This window comes from Alexandromys fortis, unplaced genomic scaffold (assembly GCF_014885135.2).
Source record: "Alexandromys fortis isolate MF-2015 unplaced genomic scaffold, M_Fortis_MF-2015_v1.1 scaffold_5, whole genome shotgun sequence".
Lineage (NCBI taxonomy): Eukaryota > Metazoa > Chordata > Mammalia > Rodentia > Cricetidae > Alexandromys > Alexandromys fortis.
The window spans coordinates 20,334,554-20,361,802 of record NW_026067924.1 but is presented as its reverse complement, the minus strand read 5'-3'; the positions used below and the strand labels follow the sequence as shown (position 1 = coordinate 20,361,802).

General features: G+C 37.4%; 1 protein-coding gene across 1 annotated transcript in view; it reads right to left on the bottom strand.

The window, feature by feature from the left end:
• The window catches only part of Sugct (succinyl-CoA:glutarate-CoA transferase), a 653,069-nt gene that overhangs the window by 611,691 nt on the left and 14,129 nt on the right, over window positions 1–27,249 (bottom strand). The window contains exons 3-7 of the mRNA XM_050142381.1: window positions 21,983–22,034; window positions 21,341–21,414; window positions 18,324–18,409; window positions 17,716–17,766; window positions 600–720 (exon numbers count right to left, since the gene is read on the bottom strand). Coding sequence (XP_049998338.1) covers window positions 600–720; window positions 17,716–17,766; window positions 18,324–18,409; window positions 21,341–21,414; window positions 21,983–22,034 — 384 coding nt within the window. The remainder of the gene's footprint in view (window positions 1–599; window positions 721–17,715; window positions 17,767–18,323; window positions 18,410–21,340; window positions 21,415–21,982; window positions 22,035–27,249) is intronic.

Genomic DNA, 27,249 nt, shown 5'->3' with positions numbered 1-27,249 from the left:
AAGACAGGAGGATCAGGAATTCAAGATCATCCTTGACTACGACATAGAAAGTTCAGGGCCAGCCTGGCCTACATGAGACCCTGGGTCAAAAAAAAAAAAAAAAAGGACAGAGAATTGGAGAAATGACTCAGTGGTAAAGAACACTGGCTGCTCTTCCAAAGGTCCTGAGTTCAATTCCCAGCAACCACATGGTGGTTCACAACAAAATGTAACGGTATCTGATTCCCTCTTCTGGTGAGCGTGAAGAAAGGTCACTCATATACATAAAATAGTCATGGGGGGTATAGCTCAGTGGTAGAGCATTTGACTGCATATAATAAATATTTTTTTAAAAAAACTACAGAATTTGAGAGTTGGAAGAAAACTCAGAGTTCCACAATAAAAACTGAAAGCCCAGAAAACCCTTTGATCCTAACTATAGTTATGTACAACTGTGGATTTGGGAATTCAGAGAAATATGAATAGCCAATAAATCTATGAAAATGTCCAATTTAGGTCCTTAATAGTTCTGTTCAGCAGACTCTGTGGCTTTGGGAGAAGGAATGCAGGTTTCTTATAGAAGAAAAAATCTCATTAAGGATAGCATGGGGTTGAAATACCTGTGATGGAACAGTAGATGATGTGAGGAGCAATCTTGTCTATATCTTCATACCCTAGGCCCATCTCAGAAAGTTTGCCAGGGACATAGTTTTCCACAAACACGTCACAGATGGCTGCAAGCTGAAGGAAGAGGTAAAAATTAATTAGATTTTTTTGAGGAACTTCCAAACCTTCAACAACTTTTCCCACATAATAATGCTTTCATTTTAATAAAATTCTCACATTGTAAGAGTCCTCAAAATAATCCCAGGATAAATGAAGCATGTTTATGCAAATATAAAATCTTGATCAATTACTTGAACTATCACAATCAAGAAAATAATGGTTATAATATTTTTGTAAATGTATGCTATTAAATAAATTCTGTATCCTTCAAGTGTAAGAAACATTTACTGAACATAGTCTGTCGAAATGTATTCTCAGAAGAATAAGTAAAAGTAAAGTATAAGTACATAAAATAGATTCAAAAAAATCTCTTAAAACCTTTACCAAAAAGCCCTAAATGCAATTATATAATATATATCATCATTATAGTCTATTCTTCTTTTATACTATTTCTAATTACAATACAGTTTAATACATTAGAACATGATTCTGAAATGCCTTCATACTTTCAAGTGCGTTTTCCAAAGAATTTTAAGTTTCTTTCATGAGCTGTATTTTGTTTTGATTTTCAGCAACTGAAGGAGTGAAACTTAGCAGACATCTCAAAAGGAGATTATGTCATCCTTTGAAGTTCTAGAAATAAAAGCACCAGATGAGTTCATGACCTTTCTGGAGACATATGAAAAATACATTAAGAAACATGAGGATCATAACACTACTCCCGAGCAGGGGTTTATTTACTTCGCATCTTAGAGGTTTGAGGATAAACCACCAATATTAGCTGAGGCCCAGTGAGGACTTCGTGGGGAACACCATTACAGGGCATGAAGCATATGCAAGAGGGATCAACCACACTGTGAAACACGAGGACAGAAAGCAGGGTTTCATTATTCTAATGAGAACTGGAATCCCACGGGAACCATCTTAACTTATTTTGAGGACAGATACTATCATGACCATCTTCCATTTCCACTATATTCTGCCTCTTACTTGTCCCACCATATCCCAACATTGTCATACTGAGGACTAAACTTCCGAAATAGGAATTCTTTTTTTTTTTAAGATTTATTATTTATTATGTATACAACATTCTAACTCGATGTATGCCCGCACGCCAGAGGAGGGCGCCAGATCTCAGTACAGTTGGTTGTGAGCCACCATGTGGTTGCTGGGAATTGAACTCAGGACCTCTGGAAGAGCAGCCAGTGCTCTTAACCTCTGAGCCATCTCTCCAGCCCCCCGAAATAGGAATTCTTGATGCCACATTCAACCCAATCCAAATAATAGCAGAAAAAGAAAAGTTGCATGTGTGTAATGAATATATCATTGGATACAGGTATCCTTTCCAAATCTCAGGTTAAGCTGAAAGGCCTCTTATATAGGTGAGCTTTACAGCAGACTCCAGGTGTATTATTCTATTGCTATGATTAAATGCTCTGAGTAAAATCGACTTAGTGGAGAATAGGGTTTATTTGGTTTACACTTCCAGATCCGATCTATTATTAAGGAAAGTCAGGGCAGGAACTGAAACAGAAACCATGGAGGACCTACTTTCGGGTTCATGCCCTGATAACTTTCTTCTACAGCCCAGACCCACCTGCATAGGGATGGTACCACCCACAAATGGAAGGACTTCCCACTCCAGTTGTCAATCAAGACAATCTCTCATAGGCACAACTATAGGTCAATCTGATCTGGACAATTAGTTCCTCAGTTGAGGTTCTCTCTTCCTAGATGACTCCAGGTTGTGTCAAGTTGACAATAAAAACCAACCAGCACACCAAATGAGCCTCCACACAAGGGCATTTTTTTAATGCTGCTGATTCTACCAAATGGTTCTTAGGAGAATGGAAGGAAAGTACTGCTATTAAATGCAAAACACACTTTAGTTACATCTTAACTAATTCTCAAATTTGTTGATCTGTTACTAACAAAGCAGCCCTTGCAGGTATTGTAAGAAAAAAAAAGAAAAGAAATGAAAGGACTAAAGAAAGAACAAACGAACTAACGAACAAAAGAAAGAAAGAAAAACTATCAAGTATAGCTAGGCTTCTATACTGCTAATATTTGTTGCAATTTGCACTACATAATAACTAATACAATGTTCAATTATGCAAATTCCATTAAATACTTTTTAAAAACACTATTAGGTTGCAGAGGAGATAAGTCAGCAGGTAAGATTATTCTCTACCCTGCTGCACTTCTAGAAGATTCAGGTTCAGTTGCCAGCATCTACATGGTGGTTCACAATCATCTGTAGCTACAATCCCAGGGAACTCTAAAACTTTCTTCTGGCTTTTACAGGCAGCTCATATATATGGTGGGCATACAAACATACAGGAAAGACACCAATACACATAAAATAATAAACAATAATCATTAAAATTGTTTAAAACCTATGGCAGAATCCTTTCTCCAAAAATATCCAACAACTTGAGTTTGATTTCCAGAGTTTACAGGAAGGAGACAACTGACCCTCACAAGTGCTCCTCTGACATCCACATATACTCCATGGCACTTGCATGCCCACACACAATAGATAGGTAAAGATGGATGGATGATAGATAGATGATAGATAGATAGATAGATAGATAGATAGATAGATAGATAGATAGATAGATAGACTGATAGATTGATTGATAGATAGATAGATAGATAGATAGATAGATAGATAGATAGATAGATAGATAAATGAAATGTTTGGCCATTTTTAATCGAAAATAGATTCTCCTCTCATACGATACATCCTGACCACAGTTTCTCCTCCATTTACTCCTCACAACTTCCCCTCTACCTGTCCTCTCCCCCTAGATCTCAGGGCATGCCTCAAAGAGACAATAACCAAACACAACAAAACAAGACACAATACGACAAGGTAAAAGATCTCATATTGGCCAGGCAGTGGTGGCGTATGCCTTTAATCCCAGCACTGAGGAGGCAGAGGTAGGCAGATCTTTGTGAGTTTGAGGCCAGCTTGATCTACAAAGCAAGTTCCAGGACAGGCTCCAAAGCTACATAGAGAAACCCTGTCTTATAAACAAAAACAAAATAACAAAACAAAACAAAACAAAAGACCTCATATTGAGGCTGGACAAGGCAACCCAATAGGAGGAAAAGAGTCCCGAATATGGGCAAAAGAGTCAGAGACAGGCCTTCTCCCACAATTAGGAGTCCCACAAAAACACCAAACTAACAACCATAACAGATAGGTAGAGGCTTTGGTGCTGACCCATGCAAGCCCTGTGCTTGCCACTTCAGTGTCTGTGAGTCCTTATGAGCCCTGCTTAATTGGTTCAGTGAGCCATATTCTCCTGATATCCTCCATCCCCTCCGACTCCTACAGTCATTCCTCCCACTCTTTAGTGGTGGTCTCTGAGCTCCAAGCAGAAGACTATATAGAGACCTCCCCCAAATTAGAGAATTTAAACTCTGTCTCTGAATAATATGGTTGTGAGTCTGCACCCATCCCATCCACTGCTGGAGGAAGCCTCTGTGATGATAACCAGACAAGGAGCCGATGAATGAGTATAGCAGAATGTCATTAGGGATAATTTCAATGACTGTGTTTCATTATACCCTAGGTTTCTATATTATCTGGTCTCCAGTTCCTGGACATCCAGGCAATGTAAGAGTGAAGGCTCCATGTAGGTACCATTCAAACTGCTCCACATTCAATGAGCTATGTGGATACAGTCCTCAGCAATGAGGCCCCACTGTTAGTTTTCTGAGAGCAACCCTCTGTCCTAGCATCAGCCTGTGTTGTTTAAGGATCTCCATGGGACCCCATTGCCCATTGGCCAATAACTCAACTGAGTAAAATAAAATAAAATCCAGTCCCACCACTGGAAGCCTTGCCTGGCTACAAGAGATAGGCAGTTCAGACTTTATATCCTCTATTACTAGAAGTCCTAACTAGGGTTACCCTCATAGATTCCAGGAAGTTTCCACTGCACTAGATTTCCACACCACTCCCCAACTGTCTCCCTCAACTCCAGCCGACATTCCTTACATTCTCTTCCTCCATCCCTTCCCCCTCAACTTGATCCCACCCACTCCCCCTTCCCTCCACACACCCAGTTCACCCATGAAGAATCACCATATTGATTTCCAAAGTAGCTGTACAAGTTTGCACTCTCACCAATAGCGGATGAGTGTTCCCCTCATGTCCACATCATCACCAGCAGACACAAATAATAAAAACCCAGAGACAGATATTGAGGTTCAACCTGAAGATCAAAAAAGCCAAACAGCCAGCCACTGGCTCTTACCCCTCCCTCAGACCACAAATGGGTGAGATCCTGTCTCCACAAATCCTGAAGACTCCACACCTCACACTCCACACTGAGTTCCTGTCTCTTTCTCCTTATATTCCTCTCACCACCCAGTCATATAGCTCCTATCTCCAACTCCCTAGTGCTGGGATTAAAGGCATGTGATCCCAAGTGCTGGGATCACCTTTGTGTGAGCTCTGTTTCTCTTTTAGACAGATTCAACATTGAGTAACTCAGGGTGGCCTTGAACTAACAGATACTCGTCTGCCTCTGTCTCCCAAACCCTCACATTGAAGGTGTGTGTCAGTACTCACCTGTATGACTGACTAGTATCGCTGCTTTGTCCTCTGATCTTCAGGCAAGATTTATTTCTTAAAACACAAATAATATACTACTACAAGCTGTCACTTGTTTATTGGTCTTAGCCATTCTGAGAGGTGGAAAATGGAATCTCAAAGTAGTTTAATTTGCATTTCCCTGATGACTAAGGATGCTCATGTTCTTTCAGTATTTCTCTGCCATTTGAGTTTCCTTTATTGAGAATTCTCTGTTTAGATCTGTACTCCATTTTTAATAGGATTATTTAGGATTTGTTGCTGTTGTTGTTGTTTTGGTATCTAGTTTCTTAGTCCTTTAGCTGATGTGGAATTGGTAAAAATCTTTTCCCATTCTATATCTTCCCACCTTTTCAGAATGACTGTGTCCTTTACCTTATAGGAGCTTTTCAATATCATGAAGTCCCATTTATTAGCTGTTGATTTTAGTGCCTGCACTATTGATATGCCATTCAGAAAGTCTCCTGTGCCAATGCATTCAAGGTTATTCTCCACTTTTTCCATATCAGGTTGAGTGTATCTGGTTTTATGTTGAGATCTGTGATTCACTTGGAGTTGAGTTTTGTGCAAGAGATAAGTATGAAACCATTCACAGTCTTCTGCATGCAGATGCCCAGTTTGATCAGCACCATTCACTGAAGTTTTTTTTTTCCAGTGTGTTTTTCTGGTTTCTTTACCAAAAATCAGTTGTCTATATGAATATGAATTTATATCTGAGTCTCAATTTGATTCTATTAATCAGCATATCTGCTTCATGCCAATACCACATTATTACTATAGCTCTATGGTATAGCTTTGTTTGTCGAAAGCTAGTTTCGACATAACTTGTATGTTCCAGGGAAGGAGCGCGAGGATTAGAATTATTAGGCAAAAGGAACATAATATAGGAAAAATAAGAGACAGAAATATAGGACAGCATCAGGAGGGACATTCAGTGAATACTGAATTTACCTCGTTTAGCCTTTTACACACACATACTTTACTCTAAAAGAAAAGCGGGGGACAACAGACTTCATTAGCATGACATAAGGAATAGACTTGAATTCTCCTACCTTTGGTCCAGGTGGAGGGGATCTACTTCAATACCGAAAATACTAATTAACCACACTGTAGGCCAGAATCTCTCATCTGTAGCCATGTCTGTTGTTAACAATTTTGAGAGGTCAAAGGCAAATATAAGCTCAATCTCTCTGACTTTCAGACAAGATGGAATAGGCTCACATTTTTGGGTCTCCACATTTATGGTAGAATATTTATTTAATCACACTGTGAAACTCTGAGACTCTTTTAATCCTGTCTTGGATCAGGGGATGAATCCAGCAACTAGTTGACAGGAATTAACCATAACAAGGAAGAAGGAGCCAAGAATGTGGATAAAGAGGTGCACAGGAAGGAATAGAGAGGGACTTAGAAATTCACTGTCTTTTTGGCTTGGGATGAGTGGAGAGATGCTTCTCTTGCTGGGTCTTCAGACAAAAAGGAGGGTCAGCTGGCTGCTTCTCAGCTTCTCTAATCTAGTAGGCTTTCACTCCAATGTCTGACTCCCGAGTCTTTATTGGTAAATAAAACAATAGACACTTAGTTAAAACCTACATTCGTTTGCTGCAGCCGGGGCAGCGTCAGTGGGACAGGAAATCCTACCTTGACATAGTCTGAGCTTCTGGTTGCTGAGGGGCCACAGAGTGCAGAAGGTAGTTAAAATATCAGTAGAGTCAGGTGTAGACACTAGCTGACAGAAAAACAACATAACTTGATATCCAGAATGGTGAAATCTCCTGCAGTTCTTTTATTGCTCGGGATTGTTCTAGGTATCCTGGGTTTTTCGGATTTCCATATGAAGCTGAGTGAGAATTACCCTTTCAAGGTCTGTGAAAAATTATGTTGGAATTTTAATGGGGATTTCATTGAATCCGTAGATTGTTTTTGGTAGGATGATCATACATACTATGTCAATCCTACAAATCTATGAGCATGAGAGATCTTTCCATCTTATGATATCTTTTTCAATTTCTTTTTTCAAAGGCTTGGAGTTTTTATCATACAAATCATTTTGTGTTTGGTTAGTGTTACCTAAGATATTTTATGTTATTTGAAGCTATTGTGAAAGGTGTTGTTTCTGTGATTTTTTTCCCAGTCAGTTTATCATTTGTATATAGAAAGGTTATGGATTTTAGTTAATCTCGTATCCAGCCGTTTGACTGAAAGTGCTTATCAGCTGTTAACAGGAGTTCCCTGTTAGAATTTATAGGGTCACTTAGGTATACTATCATGTCATCTGCAAATAAAAATATTTTGACTTTTTTCCTTCCATTGTGTATCCCCTTGATCTTCTTCAGTTGTCTTAATGTTCTAGCTAAGACTTCAAGTGCTATATTGAAAAGCTATGGAGAGGGTAGACAACCTTCTCCTGTTCCTGATTTTAGTGTAATTGCTTTGAGTTTCTCTCCATTTAATTTAATCTTAGCCATAGGATTACTGTAAATTTCCTTTATTATGTTTTGGTGTGTCCCTTGTGTCCCTAATCTCTCCAAGACTTTTATCATGAAGGGTGTTAGATTTTTCGAAAAGCTTTTTCCACATCTAATGAGATAACTATATTTTTTTTCTTTCAGTTAATTTCTATGGCAGACTACTTCAACTGATTTTCATATTTTGCACCATCCCTGCATCTCTGGAATTAAGCCCACTTGATCATGATTGATGATCTTTTTTGATATGTTTTTGGATTTGGTTTACAAGTATTTTATTGAGTATATTTACATCTATGTTCATAAAGGAAATTGGTCTATAATTCTCTTTATTTTTATATGATTTGAGTATCAGGGTAACTGCAGCCTTATAAAATGAATTGGGCAATGTTCTTTCTGTTTCTATTTTGATAAATAATTTGAAATGCATTGGTATTCATTTTTCTTTTTCTTTTCTTTTTTTTTTTATTTTTCGAGACAGGGTTTCTCTGTAGCTTTTGGTTTCTATCCTGGAACTAGCTCTTGTAGACCAGGCTGGCCTCGAACTCACAGAGATCTGCCTGCCTCTGCCTCCTGAGTGCTGGGATTAAAGGTATGCGCCACCACTGCCTGGCTCATTTTTCTTTGAAAGTCTTGCAGAGTTCTGCTCTAAAATTGGCTCTGGGTTTTTGGGGTTTTTTTGTTTGTTTGTTTTGTTTTGTTTTGTGTTTTTGATTGGGAGACTTTCAATGACGCCTTCTATTTCCTTCTTTAAGTCAGGAAATGTTTCTTCTATTATTTCGTTAAAATATTTCTGGGCCTTGAGCTGAAATTCTTCTTCCTCTGTTCCTATTATTCTTAGATTTGGTCTTTTCATGCTGTCTCAGATTTCCTGGATGTTTTATGTCAGCAATTTTTCTTTAATGTTTTCTTTAACTTTTGTATCCATTTCTTCTGTTCTATCTTCAGTGTCTGAGGTTCTCTCTTCCATCTCTTATATTCTGTTGGTGAAGCTTTCCTCTGTAGTTCTTGTCCACATCCCTAAGTTTTTCACTTCTACAATTTCCTCAGTTTGTATTTTCTTTACTGCTTCTACTTGCATTTCAGGTCTTGAACGGTTGTTTCCTTCAACTGTTCCTTTTTTCTTGGCTTCCTTTAATTCCTCTAATTGTTTGTGTTTTCCTGACTTTCTTTGAGAGATTCATTCATTTCTGCCAGTTGTTTGTTTGTGTTTTCCTGGCTTTAAGGAATTTATTCATTTCCTTTTTAAGGACCTCTACCATGTTCATAAAATTGGTTTTAAGATCTTTTTCTTTTTCTTTTTTTTTTTTCGATTTTTTTCGAGACAGGGTTTCTCTGTAGCTTTTTTGGTTCCTGTCCTGGAACTAGCTCTAGTAGACCAGGCTGGCCTTGAACTCAAAGAGATCCGCCTGCCTCTGCCTCCCAAGTGCTGGGATTAAAGGCGTGTGCCACCACCGCCCGGCTTAAGGTCTTTTTCTTATGTTTCATTTATGTTGGAATATTCAGGGCCTACTGTGGTAGTATAGCTGAGCCCTGATGGAGTCATGTTGCTCTGGCTGTTATAGATTGTGTTCTTATGCTGGTGTCTAGGAATCTTATATTGGTGTCTAGGCATCTGGGTTTGGAGTGATTATAGGTCTAGATGCTGATTTCTGGGTTTGTCTTTGTTGGGTGAGTTTTTGTTCCTTGATTTCTGCTTCCTCTCTGGATTTTCAAAACTGTTTTGGCTGTGGTTGCCTGTTCTACTGGCTAGCTTGGTTGGTGTGTTCATAGAGAATAATTGGTGGTGTCGGAGGCTATGGGGAAGAGGAAGTTGGGGTAGATGATCTGCTGCAGTGCTAGGGTAACCCTGAGAGTTGGGTCTGGGGGAACAGAGAGTATAGAAGGTTCAAGAATCATGTGCCTAGTCTTCTAAAATGCATAGCCTATAGTTGAGTAGGGGATGAAAACACTCCAACTTAAAGAATATAGCTAAAATGTAATAAACCAAAGCAAAGAAATCCCAACACAAAGAAATTCTAACATGAGAAGCACAAAAACCCAAGACCATGTTCCTCTGCCAAAAAATAGTATTAGTAACTGTATTAGAACTGTATAACAATATCACCTAGTGAGAGGAAGTTAGATGAAATCCCTAAAAAAGAAAATAGTGTATGTATATTTAAAGGAACAAACATATTGACGAAATAAGGAAAGTGATACAGGATGTAAAAGAGAAATTCAAAAAAGATAGAAACCCTGAAGAAAACAAATCTACAATACTAGAATTTAAAAAAAAAAAGATAGTATGTCAAATAAAAAAAATCTATTGGAAGTCTCAGGAACACAATGGATTAGGAAGGGACAGGCTATATGAGCTTAAAGCAAGGTAGAAGAACTGACAAACCAATAAGGATGAAGAGAAAATAAAAAGAGAGCATTAGTGGGTATTCCAAGATATACATAATATGAAAACACCAAACCCATGGATAGTGGCCATAGAAAAAGAAGAAAAAATTAGATCTAAAGAAAAAGAAAAATATTAAGAATCATAACAAAATATCCCAGAGTTAGAAAAAGAGATGCCTATCCAGATATACAGGAGGCAATTAAGACAACAGGAAGGAAAGACTAGAAAAGAACTCCCACTAACTATAATACAATCAAAACACTAAACAGACAGAACAAAGAAAGTATATTGAAAACAGCAACACAGATGGACTGAGTCACAAATAAAGGCAGACTGGTGAGAATACCAGATAATTCAATTGACAATTTAAGCCAGAAGGACTTGGAATGTTATTTTTTTAACTACTGAAAGAAGAAACCACTGACCCAGACTGCTATGCTGTGCCCAGAAAGCCTCTCTGTCATAATTGAAAGAAAAATAAAAGCTTTCCATGATAAAAATAGACTATAGGAATTTATGACCACTAAGCCAGCACTACAGGATATACATGATAGAATGCTTCAAAAACTGAAGAGGAAAGCAAATTCATCCATGAGACCACAGAGAAGAATAAGTCATGTGAGATAACAATTAAACAAGAGAGGAAGAGGAAATAAACACTAAAAAAAAAAAAAAACAACAAAACAACAGTAATCAATGCACAACTGTCAGGAACTATGAATACTAGTGGTCTTAATTGATCAATCAAAAGACACAGAGTATATATTGAATAAAAAAATCAGAAATCAATTATTTGTTGTCTCTGAGGAATGCACCTCTCAACATAAAATAGGCACTACCTACAGCTGGAAGTAGAGGAAAGGGCACTTGAAGCAAATGGACCCAGGAAATAAGCATGTGTCCCTGTCATGATATCTGACAAAATAGATTTCAAACCAAAACTAGATAAGAAAAGATAAGGAATATCATTTCATACTAATCAACAGACTACTCCATCATGAGGATATTGCAATCCTAATGATATATGTATGCCCCCAAAGTTAACCCAATTTTATAAAACTTCTATTACTGGATGTAAAGTCACAGACTAATCCCAGCAGAGTAGTTCAGGGTGACTTCAATATCCTACTCTCACCAACTGACAGATCATCATGACAAAAAGTAAACAAAGAAATATTTTAATGATGCCATGTGATGACTATTCTTGGTTATCAACCTGACAACATCTATCAGCTTAACTAAAATTTAAGCAGCTGGGCACCCCTGTGAAGGATTTTTCTTAATTGGATCCTTTGAAGTGGAAAGACCTTAAATCCAAATCATATGCGGTCAGAAGACTTGCCCTAAATCGGGGACACACCTTCTGCTGGGATCTTTAAGGGGGAGAAAAAAGGACATGGAAAAAGGAAGTTTTGGGGGTTTGCCTGATTTCCCTCATTCTTGCTGACAAATTCATTACTTCACTGGTATTAAAACCTACTTCTTTGGTATCCTGACATATACTGAAGACCAGCTAAAACACTGAGCCTCAAGGACTGACCAACTATTGGAAGAGAGCCATTGTTGTCAGAAGACAGCCACTGTTGGACTAGGAGGACCACCTAATGATTAAGGTACCCTAATAAATCCCAGATGAATTCATAGATAGATAGATAGATAGATAGATAGATAGATAGATAGATTAATATAGATGACAGGTTAATATAGACAGGTGATAGAGTGATAGACTGATTGATTGATTAATAGAGATGACAGGTTAATATAGATGATAAATTGATTGATAGATGATAGATAGATAGATAGATAGATAGATAGATAGATAGATAGATAGATAGATAGATAGATGATAGATAGATAGATGATAGATAGATAGATAGATAGATAGATAGATAGATAGATAGATATGTTAGGTTTATTCTGCCAATTTTAGAGATTAACTTGTCATACACCAGTGTCTAACAACATCTACAGAACATTCTACCCAAAAACTGCAGAATACATTTTGTTTTTCTCAGAAGTCTATGGAACTTTCTCAAAATAGGTCGGTTGTTAAGAAACAAAGAAAATCTTAACAGATACAGTGAAACAGCTATTTGTAGTCTATCTAATATAATGAAATAAGATTACAGATAAGTGGTTCCCAACCTTCCTAATGCTGCAACCCTTTAATACAATTCCTCGTGTTGTTGTGACCCCATCTATAAAATTATATCATTTCAACTTCATAACTGCAATTTTACCACTGTTATAAATTGTAATGTAAACATATGTTTATGCAGGATATCTGATATGTGACTCCCCAAAGGGGTCACAATCCACAGATTTTGGACTACTGCTACAGAACAACAGCAAAAGAAACCCCAGCACAGCGAAAAACTAATGTAAATTAAACAACAGAAGAAATCAGGAAGGAAAATGAAAATACAACACATAAACACATAATAAAGTCTTAGAACAGAAATTTAAAGCTCTGTAGAATCCAGAAAATATGCCCTCAAGAGCATAATTGTGAGAGGAACACCAGCACATTTGAAGAACTCTATCACTGTTCTTCCCTGGATACCCAACGTTACACTGGGAGTCACAGCTGCCCAACTGCATAATTTAAAAGACATGGGATTAGATCCTGGAACAGCAAATACCAAATGGGAACACTGAGTCAACAAAGGTAAGGTAAACATTTTTTCTTTTTTATTGATTTTTATTGAGCTCTACATTTTTCTCTGCTCCCCTTCCTGCCTCTTCCCTTCCCTTCAACCCTTTTTATCATTTTTTAAGGTAAACATTTTTAATGTAATGAATATTACAGACAAAGCAATGTTCACAATGGCCTGACTTGTATAGATCTTTGGCACTACCTAGTCAATTATTAATAACTATGGTGTTTCTAGAAGTGAAGTAAATAGGAAGCCTAATAAATTCTTGCTCAATCTGTAAAAGCAGAAAAAATCCTGAACAAATGAACCAAAGCTACCTTGGATCACAGAAACAAAGAGTCATGGACCTTCAAGCAATTTTTAGGCTTGAATCAATTTAGAAACAAAACCCCTCAAATAATGTAGAGGCTGATTCTACTTGAGGGAGAACCTAACTGCAACCCCCCCAAAAAAAGAAAAACTACTAGTGATTCTTTCTCCCATCCCCCCTCCAAAGGAATTTATGACTTTCTTCTAGGGTAACAGTACACTGTAGAAAATGAAATAATCAAATCATTTAGGGCCTACAAGACACTGAATTAATTCTTGGAGACACCAACACCATTGTAGACCTCCAGTTGAAGTGGGAGTTTTATGAAGGTCAGGTGATCAGTGAAGTTTTAGCCAAATTCTAAATGATAGCAGTCCAATGGGTTCCTGAACTCACCCTGAGTATATTTCCCCATTCCCAGAATGCATAATTAGAATAGATATACTTAGAAGTCAGAAGATGAATTTTCACATTCATTCCCTGATATGTGGAGTGAGGAACATTATGGTTTGGAAAGGCTTAATAGAAGTCACTAATCTGCCTATACCAGGTAAAACAGTGAACCAAAAGCATTTTCACATCTCTGAAAATGATTACTCTATCATTAGGGTCTTAAGAGATGCAAGGATGGTAGTTTCCACTGTATATCCCTTTATCTCTCTATTAAGCCTGCCCAAAAGATGGATATATCATGAAAAATAATCACTGGCTATTGCAAATTTAATCAAGCTCTGACTCCAAACAGCTGCTGAACAAGGGCATGGTTTCCTTGCTTAAGCAGAGTTACCCCTCTCCTAGTACCATGTATGCAGCTATTGATCGTGCAAATACTTTTATCATCATTCTTGTCCATAAAGACTCTCAAAAGTAATATGATTTCACCTGGCAAGTACATCTTTATAGTTCTACTTCAATAATCTATCAACTGTCTATTCCTATGCCATAACAATTTGAATGGACCTTGATTGCTTGCCTCTGCTGCAAGGTATTATACTGCTCCATTAAACTCATGACAGCATAATGATTTGATAAAGCAAACAGGAAACAGCAACCAGTCTGGACTTGTTGATAAAGAATATGCACATAAGAAGATGATAAATAAATACAATTGAAGCTCAAGAACCTTCTAGCTCAGTAAAATGTCTAGAAACTTAGTGGTATAAGACTCACAGAGACATCCTTTCTAAGGTGAAGAAAGAAGCACAAGGCTTGGTAGGCCTATTTGTGTTCTGGAGGAAATACATTTCTCACTAGGTTGTTACTCTAACCCATACGGCAAATAAGTTGGAAAGCTGTTAGTTTTGAGTACAGTCTAGACCAGAAAATGGCTTTTCAACAGGTATATGGGCTGTTGGGCCGCTTGGATCACAAGATCTAGCAGGCTCAATTAATTTATTTGAGGTGTCAATGGCAGAGAGTAATGCTGCTTGGAGCTTTGGAAAGCTTCCACGGGTGAATCACAGAACGGGTCCTTAGAATTTTATAGCAATGGCTGGAGAGATGGCTCATCACTTTAGAATACTGGCTTCCAAAGGTCCTGAGTTCAATTCCCAGCAACCACAAGGTGGCTCACAACCATCTATCTTGAGATCTGGTGCCCTCTTCTGGCCTTCAGACATACATGCAAGCAGAATGATATATACATACTAAATAATTTTTTTTAAAAAAAGAATTTTATAGCAATAAAGCTAAAGTTGATTCCTTGGCTTTAAAAAAAAACAAAAGTTTAAACTTGATTCCCTAAACAAGTGGACAAATGAACACAAATTCATTAAAGTGAGTTGAATAGTTTAGTGATAACGAACAAACAAGATTTATCTCACATGATGCAGTCAACCATATTTGCATCAGAAAATAACAGATAATAATTAAGGGGTGCCAGCAGCACAGACACTGAGAGAAACAATTAATAAAGGGGACCTCCTGAAACTGAGACGCTTCTGTAGAGCAAAGAACATGGTCAACAAGACAAAACGACAGCCCACAGAATGGGAAAAGATCTTCACTAACCCCACATCAGACGGAGGTCTGATCTCCAAAATATACAAAGAACTCAAGAAATTGGACACCAAAAGATCACATATTCCAATTTAAAAAATGGAGTACAACCTAAACAGAGAACTCTCAACAGAGGAATCTAAAATGGCTGAAAGACACTTAAGGAAATATTCAACATCCTTAGTCATCAGAGAAATGTAAATCAAAACAACTCTGAGATTCCATCTTACACCTGTAAAAATGGCCAAGAGCAGAAACACTGATGAAAATTTATGCTGGAGAGGTTGTGGGCTAAAGGGAACACTTCTGCATTGCTGGTGGAAATGCAAGCCGGTACAACCCCATTGGATGTCAGTGTGGCAATTTCTCAGAAAATTAGGAAACAACCTTCCTCAAGTCCCAGTAATACCACTTTTGGGTATATAGCCAAAGGATGCTTAATTGTGCCACAAGTACATGTGCTCAACTATGTTCATAGCAGCTTTGTTTGTCATAGCCAGAACCTGGAAACAACCTAAATGCCCCTTGACTGAAGAATGGATAAGGAAAATGTGGTACATTTACACAATGGAGTACTACACAGCAGAAAAAAATAAACAACTGCCTGAATTTTGCAAAAAAAAAAATGGATGGAGCTAGAAAACCTTATTTTGAGTGAGGTAACCCAGACACAGAAAGACAATTATCACATGTACTCACTCATAGGTGGTTTTTAAACATAAAGGAAAGAAATCCAGCCTACAAACCACAATCCCAGAGAACTTGGACAACAATGAGGACACTAAGAGAGACTCACATAGATCTAATCTACATGGGAAGTAGAAAGTAGAAAAAGACAAGATCTCCTGAGTAAATTGGGAACATGGGGACTTTGGAGGAGGGTTGAAGGAGGGAGGGGAGAGGCAGGGAGGGGAGCAGAGAAAAATGTAGAGCTCAATAAATATCAATAAAAATAATTAAAGGGTGCTATACAGCAAGAGCTCTTCTAAGCCTTTAAAACATATTAGCTCAATTCTAAGCAGCATGGGAAGACATTACAGTGCTAATCCTACTTTACTGATGAGAACATTGAGGCACAAGGAAATAGTCTACCTAAATTTACATAGCCTGCAAAGAAAGGAGGCAGAGTTCAAATCTCATGTTAAGATGCATACCCTTAACCACTGTGCAATACTAGCCCAGAAGAAAAACATGCTGAGATCAGATCTGGGAATGATGGACATCTGGAAAAACATGCCAATGAAAGTGTTGTTGCTCTGACAATTGTATTCAAATGTCAGCTTTCCCCCTTACTCGTATTAAAATAAAAACCAAAAACTTTATTAAAGTGAATATTAAATTTAACAGAGTCTATTTCTAAAAAGAATGATATCAGGCAATATTGAAAAGCAGGAGAGATCCAAGGGACTCCACACAGCAATGTGGGTAGTCAATAGTTATAAACAAGAAGAAATCACATGCAGAAAACAACCATCTGAGCAGTTGGCAGCCTAAGATTGGCTGAAGTTTTGTTGCTGTGATTAAGAGTTTGTTATTTATCACAGTAATATAGCCAAAATAGTTTATTTAATAAATTAAATTGCATTTTACTACAAATGTGATAGCTCTAAGACCAAATTTGACATTAGTTATGTGATCTTTAGGATATCATTTATATCTCAGGCCAATCAATTACCTTCCATAGCAATGAGAATTCTTTTTTAAAAACAAACAAAAAACACATTTATTTAGTTGCCAGTGGTATACACCTTTAGCCCCAGCACTCAGATGGCAGAGGCAGGGGTATCTCTGAGTTCAAGGCCACCTGACCTGCTGAGTGAGTCCCACATAGCCAAGGTTAAGCAGAGAAACCCTGCCTTGAAAATCCAAACAAATCAAAACAAAAACTGTTTGTTTGTTTGTGTATGATCATGCACATGGCATAAATTTGTCAAGGTACAATTTATGGGAATATTTCTCTTTCATCATGTGGGTCCTACAACTGAACTCAGATCCTCTTGGCAGCAAGCACCTTTACCACCTGAGCCATCTCGCTAGCCCAAAAAATGAAAATCCTAATCCTTCATTTACAAAAATATTGTGAAGTTTGGAAGGGAAAAGTATAAGTAATGTACTCAAGTCCAGAATCTGGTGCCAAAAGAACTCAATCTACAACACTAAGACTTTAATTACATTCAACAAATAAATTATTGAGAACACTATGCTTATTTTAAAATGTCAGCTCAAATATGCATTCAAGCAACATTCATTGGGTTCAGTGTATTGCCTTTACATATTTATTAACATATGTATGTGTATAACAATAACAACTAAAGAAAAATAGTTCATGGATTCGAGAGGAAGTAAGGAGGGGACATGGGAAGAGATGAAAGAAGGGTGATGATATAATTATATTTTAATTAAAATTTAAAAATCCAAAACACTAGTGAGAAACAAGTCACAAAATAGTCAACTCAAATTACTGAATATGATTTATAGCCACAACTTACAGATTTCCAAAAAGAAAACAATGTTTTAAGACTCTTTTCCAGGTTTCAAAATCTAAGGACCCAAGCACTAAGATACTATAGCATATACTGTACCTCTTTAACGATTCGCACGCCTCTTGGATCCTTGATATTAACAGCTATACTCTAAAAAGCAAAATGTAGACATTAAAATGTTTTCATAAACCTTTTTGTCATTGCTGGCAGTTCAACAACAGAGCCATTCATACCATATAAATTCTCACTGTAAAGCAAGCTTAGTTTCTTTCTGAACAAATACTTAAGTCATCTTTATTAACTTTGTTTACAATCAAAATGTTTACCTAACAGCAAGAACCACAGTAAATACTTTCCAATAATAATACTGTAACACCAATATAGAATCAATAAATATAAGGAACCAAATTACTTGTCTTCCACAGAATATTTCAATTATGAATTCTCATAATTTTTTGGCATTTTTTTAATTTTTTATTTATTTATTAAAGATTTCTGTCTCTTCCCCACCGCTGCCTCCCATTTCCCTCCCCCTCCCCCAATCAACTCATTTAGTAGAGAAGGAATAGTAATACAAACTTTATTGCTTGGATGTGACCATGAATATTTGAAATATTATTTGCCTATCAAAAAGTAAGCCATGATATTAAAGTTTTTAACTACCAAGTAAATTACACAAATAAAGCAAAAACAGGAAATAGTCTTACTTTTTTATTTCGATTAACACTAAGAAAATAGGTACTTTCTGTATTCACAAAAGGAGGTCCCCAAGTCCGTGTGTCATCACCAGCTCCTGTAAATGATATGAGCTGTTAATTGCAAACCAACAGGCTCACCCCTTGTGCATACTCCCAGGTACCTGCACAAGGTCAACTCATCCTAAGAGATCCTTACCCTTTGGGAGCTTCTGTAGCTCAACAGAATTTCTCAGATCTCCACTTTTTTTTTTTTTTTTTTCGAGACAGGTTTGTTTTGTTTTTCAAGACAGGTTTTCTCTGTGTTGCTTTGGAGCCAGTCCTGAAACTATCTCTTGTAGACCAGGCTGGTCTCGAACTCACAGAGATCTGCCTGCCTATGCCTCCCAAGTGCTGAGATTAAAGGCAGGTATGTGCCACAGATCTCCACTTTTTAATGCTAACTGCTAAACCATTCCATAGTCACTTTCTCTAGCTTGTATTGAAGGTCAAAATTCAGAAGGAAGTATTTTGTTAATGACCTTTAGAGTTGATAAACAGCAAATTTAGAGGCACACATTTTTCAGTTTTTGGCAAGCATGTTTATCAGTTCATTATTTCTTGACATTGAGTGTGAAATGAAAATATGGAGTAAACAAAAATTGTGTTACATATTTTAATCTGAATAATAATGTAAGTATATATGCTAAATTAGCATAAAGAGTTGCATATACAATGACTAATAATCTATAAAATATTTCTGAAGAATTAGAAAAATCTAATAGAGGCTGGGCCAATGGCTCAGAAGTAAGTAATGTGCTTGCTAAACCTGCATAAAGACCACAGTTCAAATCCCCAGAACCCATATAAAATTCAGGTGAGTGTGGCAGTCTGCCTTTATTCCCAGTTCCTATTAGGTAGAGACAGAGCAATATAAATACCAACGTTAACTTGGTTACCAACTAAGATGACTAGAGAATTAGAATGGATGTTCTATGTAGAAACAGATGAAGTTTAAAAAGCAGAAGTTTAAATTGAGGCCTGTAATCTCAACACTGAGGATGCTGGGGCAGGAAGATCATGAGTTCAAGACCAGTGTGCTCTACTTAGCAACAAGTCTCTGTCTCTCTATTTCTCTCTCTTGAAAAAAAAAAGGAAGAAAAAGAAAAAGAATCAAAAATAGGTATGAGTCAAGCAGAAGTGGCACAAGCCTTTAATCCCACCACTTGGGAGGCAAAGGCAGGTGCATCTCAGTGAGTTCGAGACCAGCCTGGTCTACAAAGGGAGTTTCAGGACACCCAGAGATATTACACTAAGAAACTCTGTCTCAAAAAGAAAAAAAAAGAAAAGAAAAGAAGATGATGAAAAAGAGGAGAAGGGTTGGTATTCAAATAGGACTATAATAAGGAAGCTAGAACTTCATAGAACCTGGGGTGGGAGGCAGGAAGTTCAGCATTCCCCAACACATCCATGAAGACATAAAGTGGTGCCTGTCACTGACTGGGTGGGTGAGGTGTTGTCTCTGGAAAGCAGCACTTGATAAGCACTTCTGCCAGTTGAGATAACAACCTCACCACTGGATGCAATGATGTTATTCATTTTGGTGCTAATGAGAATCTTCTGCTAACTGTTTTAAGTTCTTATGAAAATCTATATAGGAGGAATTTGAGACTCCCAAGTATTCTACTTTGAAGGGAGTATCACTTATTGTAAATTAATAAATTCATACTATTATAAATTATTATCTTTTGAGTTTTATGGATAAATCTCTACTATAAAATCAGACTAGGCCATTCTTACTGATTTGAGAATTCTGCCCTAGGTCCTTAAGGATTAGATCTTCAAAAACAAAGATAATGTGATTTTGCTGTTGTTTTTAGGACATCTTATTTAGCACGCGTTGGCCTAGAACTCATTAGGCTGTAAAGAATGACCTTGACCTACTGATCCTTTTGCTTCCACTTCCCTAGGCCTCAGATTACATAGGGGCACCACCACACAGAATAACATTTTCGGAAATTCCAGAATAAACAAGCTTACAGGATAGTGCAGAGAACAAAAACAGATGAGGACTATGCCTACCTAAATAGTTGTTAGAGAACAGGGATATACTACATTGACACTTTCCCGAGCATTTTATCAATAGTAGCAAGGACTAACAGGTTGCCAAAATGCTGAAAAGGCACCACATAAAATAGAAAATGTGTCCACAGAGGGTGTTTACTTGATATGCAAAGGAGAAAGAATGACCTGGAAAAATGTCACATCCTAGCACTGGAGTCTGGGTCTTTAAGGCTCCAGGCTAATCTGGGTTAGGAAAAGAGATGCTATTAAAAGATAAATAAATAATCTTTACAAAGTAAAAACTTCTAAAGAATTTATCTAATTTTTTTACCTCTTTACAAACTTTTATGATAATAAAATGGTGAAATATTTCTTTTATTTGAAAATAATGACTTAGGTTGGGTATTTGGCTCTCCTGTTGAAGAACTTTGGTTCTTTTTCTTCCTTTTTTTTCTTTTTGAATCCTATTTCCTTCTTTTTCTGCACCTTTGCTCTTCAGTCCGAAGTCAGTGAGTGTAGTCACACTAACTCATGTGACCACTCCTATGGCTTTAGGGGCACCGGGATCAGAGCAGAGTTCTTGCATGTTCCTTATTAAATGTGTGAGCTTGAACAAGTTGCCTTACTTCTTGACGCCTTCATCTTCTCAGTGCTGCGTTAGGACTCGTTTATCAGCATATAGAGTTGCTACAAAGATTCAACTAAGATCAGTGGAGGGCTTAGAGCTTTGTCTAGCACTTGGTGTTGCTGCTAGCATCACAACAGAACGTTCCAGTATACAAGAGGGAACTGGCTTGAGCCTGTCCTTAATACATATAAGTAATAGATAATTAATATAGATACAGAGAAAAATGGGGGATGGCAAAAAATGCCTCATTTCCATTATTTCCCCATCAATTATGGTTACACTAATCCTGGATTATTTTTTTAAATTACCAAAAACATTTACTGCCCTTAATCTACTGTTTAAGGGTAAACAGATTCACCTGGTCTTTCTACCTTTATGACTTCTGCTCCAAGGTCGCCTAAATTCATCGTGGTGAAAGGTCCAGCCAGTACTCTATAATGGTAAACAGAGACAGATAAAAGACCATCTTCAAAATGTATGAATTAACAATTTTAAGCCAAATTAACTGAGAGAAGTTCATATAGTGCTAGCAATGATCAAACTTGCTAAAATTGTAGTTTGCAACATTTATCAAGAACTTTAAAAAAATTATAACTCCTTTGATGCAGCAACTTTATTTCTAGAATTCTATACTGAGGAAACAACTGACACCAAAGCAAAGATCTGCATGTAAAAAGGACTTATTCAGGCAGCTGGGGGACATTTAGAAATGTCCCCTTTCATTAACCCTAATGAGCATGGGAAACTATTCAAAACATATTGGTACACTTAAAATATAGGTAAAAACATAATTTCTATACAGTTCTAATATTGGGAAAAATTCATGAAGACTACACTTATTGTCTTTGAAAATAATGATAATCCAGAATTTCTTTTCTGTTTATTCACCAAAATTCCAACATAAGCATGTAAATATATCTTTATAATCTAAAAAACTAATAAAGCCTTTCAAAAAAAGGGGGAGACTCACTAACTAGACTGAAGATAATCCAACACAAACCTTGTTAGATCCAGAATTCTCACACCTTCCAGTGGCTTCATACCATCAGTATCTGGCAAAACAGGTAACATTGAAGACTATGAATTACAAATTTTCAAAGTAAACATTGTGTGCCTCTTGATATTCTAAGTAATCTGTTATTATCAAGAGTAATTTTCCTTCACAATAATTCTGTTTGGTATGTAACATAGAAACCTTGGCCTGTCTCATTTAAAAAAAAAATCTGCACGGGTCTGATGGAAGCATAAGGGAAGGATTTACAGCCTCTCCCCTCTACAGGCCAGAAACACTAACAAGACAAACAAGATGGCTACAAAGACTCAAGCCTCCCTCACCACGCAGCAAGGGGAGCCTGTGGGAGCCAGAGGGATTGTGACTTCACCTTCCCAATCAGCACAACTATGCCAGAAATGTATTCCATAGCGTATTCTAATTTCTTACTTCCTACCCTTGCCTATATGTCTCCTGATGGCTTTGATTTTGATTGCTCAGTCAGATTTCTTGACTGTTCTGTGTATTTCTCGATCCACTCTTTTATTGTACACTTTCTACCTGATCTTTTCACCTGCCTCTCATATACTCCCCTCTTACTCCTGTCTTCTGTTTTCTCCCAGCCTTATCCTCTCTTTTTAATTCTTCGTTACACCATCCATAGCTTTAACAACCTCTAAAATCTGTGGGTCCTAACAGTATTTTGGCTTTCTCCTCTTCCAGTTTGTTGCCCACCATATCTATTAAATTTTTTTATTTTCAAAGTCGATCTAAATCTAATTCTTATCCCTGTCTTTGCTTACCTACTTCCCTCCTGCACCTAATTTTAGTTACTAAAATTAGTGTTTGCCCTGCTACCCCTATTTGTTTGTCCTCCAACACTTACTGAAGTCAATGGTACTGGACTGACTGATTCTCTGTCAAATTGACACAAGCTAGAGTCATCAGAGAGGAAGGAGCCTCAGTTGAAGAAATGCCTGCCTGAGATCCAGCTGTAAGGCATTTTCTCCATTAGTGATCAATGGAAGAGGGCCCAGCCCACTGTGGGTGGTGCTGCCCCTGGGCTGCTGGTCCTGGGTTCTATAAGAAAGCAGGCTGAGCAAGTCAGGGGATGCAAATGAGTAAGCAGCACTGTCCATACCTCTGCATCAGCTCCTGCCTCCCGGACCCCTCCCTGAGAGTTCCTATCCTGATACCCTTCAATAACGAACAGAAAACAGAAGCGTAGGCCAAATAATCCCTTTTCTCCGCAACTTGCTTTTTTGTCATGGTGTTTCCTTGCAGCAATGGAAACCCTAAGGTAGAGACCACAACTTTTAACTGGCTAACACGGCGTTTAAATAGGCCAACCTAATATGGAAAAATCTCTCACCGAAACTCTTTCAAAGTTACTGTGGATTGTACCAAATTGACAGTTAAAACCAACCACTGGGACTGGTAACATGGCTCAGCTGCTAACGGCAGTAACTTCCAACCCCGACATCCTGAGTTTCATACCTAGAACACACAAAGTAGAAAAAAAAAACAACTCCCAAAAATTGTCCACTGACCTACATACATTCACTGGGGATATGCACACCTTTTTGCATACACATACACACATGAAAATGAAATAACCAGCTCTGGAAGAGTTACTAAAGGGGAAAACATGTTCAAAATATATTATATGAAAAAAATTTAAAACCACCCTGTGGTGGTATGGCCAAAATGCATTTTTAAATGCTTCAGACATTCTTTTTCAGATTTTTTACAGTGATGTGCTTGGGTGCTTTGTTGTTGTTGTTGTTGTTGTTCGAGACAATGTTTCTCTGTGTAACAGCCCTGTTTCCTGTAAAGGAACAGGATGAATTGGCACTAGAATCATTCAGATACAAATGAGAACCAGAAAAGGGTATTGGATCCCCTGAAAATGGAGTTACAGGAGTTTGTAAGCAACCAAATGTGTGAGCTGGGAACTGAACTCTGGTCCTCTGCAAGAGCTGCAAGCAGTCTTAACCACAGGGCCATCCCTCCATCTTCAAATATCAGATTTTTCCATAACATCACTAGAAGCTAAAATAGAGCAAAACATTTCAAAAAATTGAGGATACAGAAATTTCTTCCTGCCAGGCAGTGGTGATGCATGTCTTTAATCCCAGCACAAAGGCAAGAGGATGTCTGTGAGTTCGAGGCTAGTCTGGGCTACAGAGCAAGTACCAGAATAGGCTACAAGCTACACAAAGAAATCCTGTCTCAAAAAAAAAAAAAAAAAAAAAAAAAAAAGNAAAAAAAAAAAAAAAAAAAAAAAAACAAGCAAACAAAAAAACAGAAATTTCTTCCTGAAGTTCTAAATCCAGTCAAGATACAAAACGTGTGAAAGTAGAAAAATAATACTGAAAACCTTTACCTCTACATATCCTTTTTCAGAAAAAAATTGCCACTAGGTGTCACCATCCAACAAAAAGATGAGCAACAAAAAAAAATTAGACAAAGGAGGAGAAAATTACAGAGAATGCTGAGGATCAAAATGGGGTACAAATGGTTCAGGATACTTAAGATGGAACAGGAAAACACTATAAAGCAGAACTCAGACACATGTACAGATTAACCTTTGAACTGGGCTGCAGACACAACACCCGACCCTGGGTGAACTGACTTTTGAAATACTGCTAAGTCTGATGATCTGTAGGATGGACCCCATTACCCAAACTATTCAGAGAGATTGCACCCATTCCCATTTTTTTACAAGATGACTTTTTATAATCACCTGTAATAATAATTGACTAACTGATATTACTTCCATCCAACCACACTGCAATTTAAAATTATAAATACATGAAAGCTGCCCCCCAGGAAGGATAACAGAAACTGTAAGGGAATTGCTGTTCCTCAAGAGATCGCAGTGGCATCAGAGGGATCCAAGGTAACTACTAGGAAGGGATTTACCACCTCTGCTCGGCCACACACCAGAACACTCACGCTACAAAGACCAGTGGATCCTACTTATTCCTCCCCACGTACAGCATCAAGTGAAGCCAGACTTGAGAGAGCCAGGCGAATCTGAGAACTTTAACCTTCCACACACCACAGCTGTGCCAACAACTCATTCTGTAAGTATCCTGTTTTTATTTCCTACTGACACATATTTAATTTCCATTCTTGCATATATGTCTCATGATGGTTCTGCGTGTGCCTGTATATTGCTCAGTTAGACTGCAAGACCATTGTTTATGTTTCTCCAGGCACATACCTTAAGACATACTTTCTACCCTGTCTCACACTCTTCTTCTCCGTATATGTTTTCTCTTATTCTTATCCCAGCCTCCTTTTTCTTCATGATTGTAATCTTTCAAAGATGTAACAGTCTCTAAAATCTATGGATGAGGAGCTGCAGAGATAGCTCAGTGGTTAAAATGCTAACTGTTCTTGTAGGGGACCAGCACCTGGATCAGGTAGTTCACAACTGCCTGTAAGTCTGTGGACACCTGCATGCATATAGCATGCATGAGCATGCAAGCACACACCTGCATACACAAAACACAAACCAAAAATTATTATTATTATTATTTTAGTTTCTTGAGACAGGATTTCTCTGTGTAACCACCGTGGATGTTCTGGAACTTACTTTGTAGACCAGGCTGACCTCGAACTCACACAGATCCACCTGCCTCTGCTTCCCAAGAACTGGGATTAAAGGCATGCGCTATCACTACCCGCTAATAATAAAATTTTAAATATAAGTAAAATCTATGGACCCCAAAAGTATCTGAACTTTTTCCTCACAGCTACTTTTTCCACCTCACTTTTTTCAAAGTAGTTCTAAAATTAATTCTCATCCTATGCACGGTACTTTTCTCCCATTAGTTTGTTTAGGTAAGATTTAAATATATTCCATACTATCCTTGATTGTTTGTCTTCCAAGAGTTGTTTTTAGTCAAAGTAGACACTGTATAATGACAATACCAAACAGTCACTGTTGCCATCCCAGTTAGTGCACCACTCAGGGAATAATACAAAGTACCCTGAGCTCTTGGACTGAGAAACTGTTTTCTAAATGGCACACTCAACTCTACCACATACAAATCTTACTTGAATATTACAAATACTTCCAAAAAGAATATAGCTAAAAAATAACAAACCTAGCAAAGAAATAATACCACATGTAAATCCCAATGCAGTAACAAAGAAATATGAGAAACCAAAACAACACAACACCTCCAAATGTCATTTAGCAAGAGTGAGTTTGGTGAAATCTTGCACAGATAACTTAAATGATTATAAATATGCTGAAAGAAAGCAAATAAAAAGCTCCTGAACAAGAACACAACAAGTGAATAAAATAAAGGAGGGGGAAAATATGAAACATGAACTCAACAAGTAAAAATACCAAGGAAAATTATTTAAAATCCTGGATATGAAGAGTATAACACTTCAAATTTAAAAAAAAAACTGTATAAAATCTCACAGATGGATCAAAAAAGATTAGATTAACACAGCCTGCAGAAAAGGTAAAGGAACTGGAACTGTCCAACAAGGACAAAGATAAGCTAATAAGGTACCAGGAAGCATCCAAATATGCAGGACACTTTGAGAAGACCAAATATACAGACAATAAGTATGAAAGAGTCAAGTCTAAAGCCAAAGAAAGCATTTTAAAAATAGTTGTAATAGAAAAAAAAATAGCCGTAATGGAAAATTTCCCAGGATGAGGAAAGGAGATGCCAATCCAGATAAAGGGAGCATTTAGGACACCAAACAGACAATTAAAAAGTACCTCCCCTCATCACATAATAGAAAAAAACTAAATATAAAGAACAAAGAAAATATATTTTTTAAATATTTATTTATTTATTATGTATACAATATTCTGTCTGTGTGTATGCCTGCAGGCCAGAAGAGGGCACCAGATATCATTACAGATGGTTGTGAGCCACCATGTGGTTGCTGGGAATTGAACTCCGGACCCTTGGAAGAGCAGGCAGTGCTCTTAACCTCTGAGCCATCTCTCCAGCCCAAGAAAATATATTGAAAGAAGAAAAAGTGAGACAACAAATCTCAAATAAAGTCAGGCCCCAAAGAATAACACCACATTGTTCAACTGAAATCTTAGACGGCAGGAAGGCCTACACAAATGTGTTTCAAGTTCTGAAAGACAACACCTCTAACCCAGACTATCATCCCCAGCAAATATGTCTGTCATAATGGAAGGGAAAATGAAAATTTTTCGTAATAAAAATCGGTAAAGAATTTTACAACCACCAAGCAAGCCCTGCAGAAGAAACTTGAAGAACTCCTTC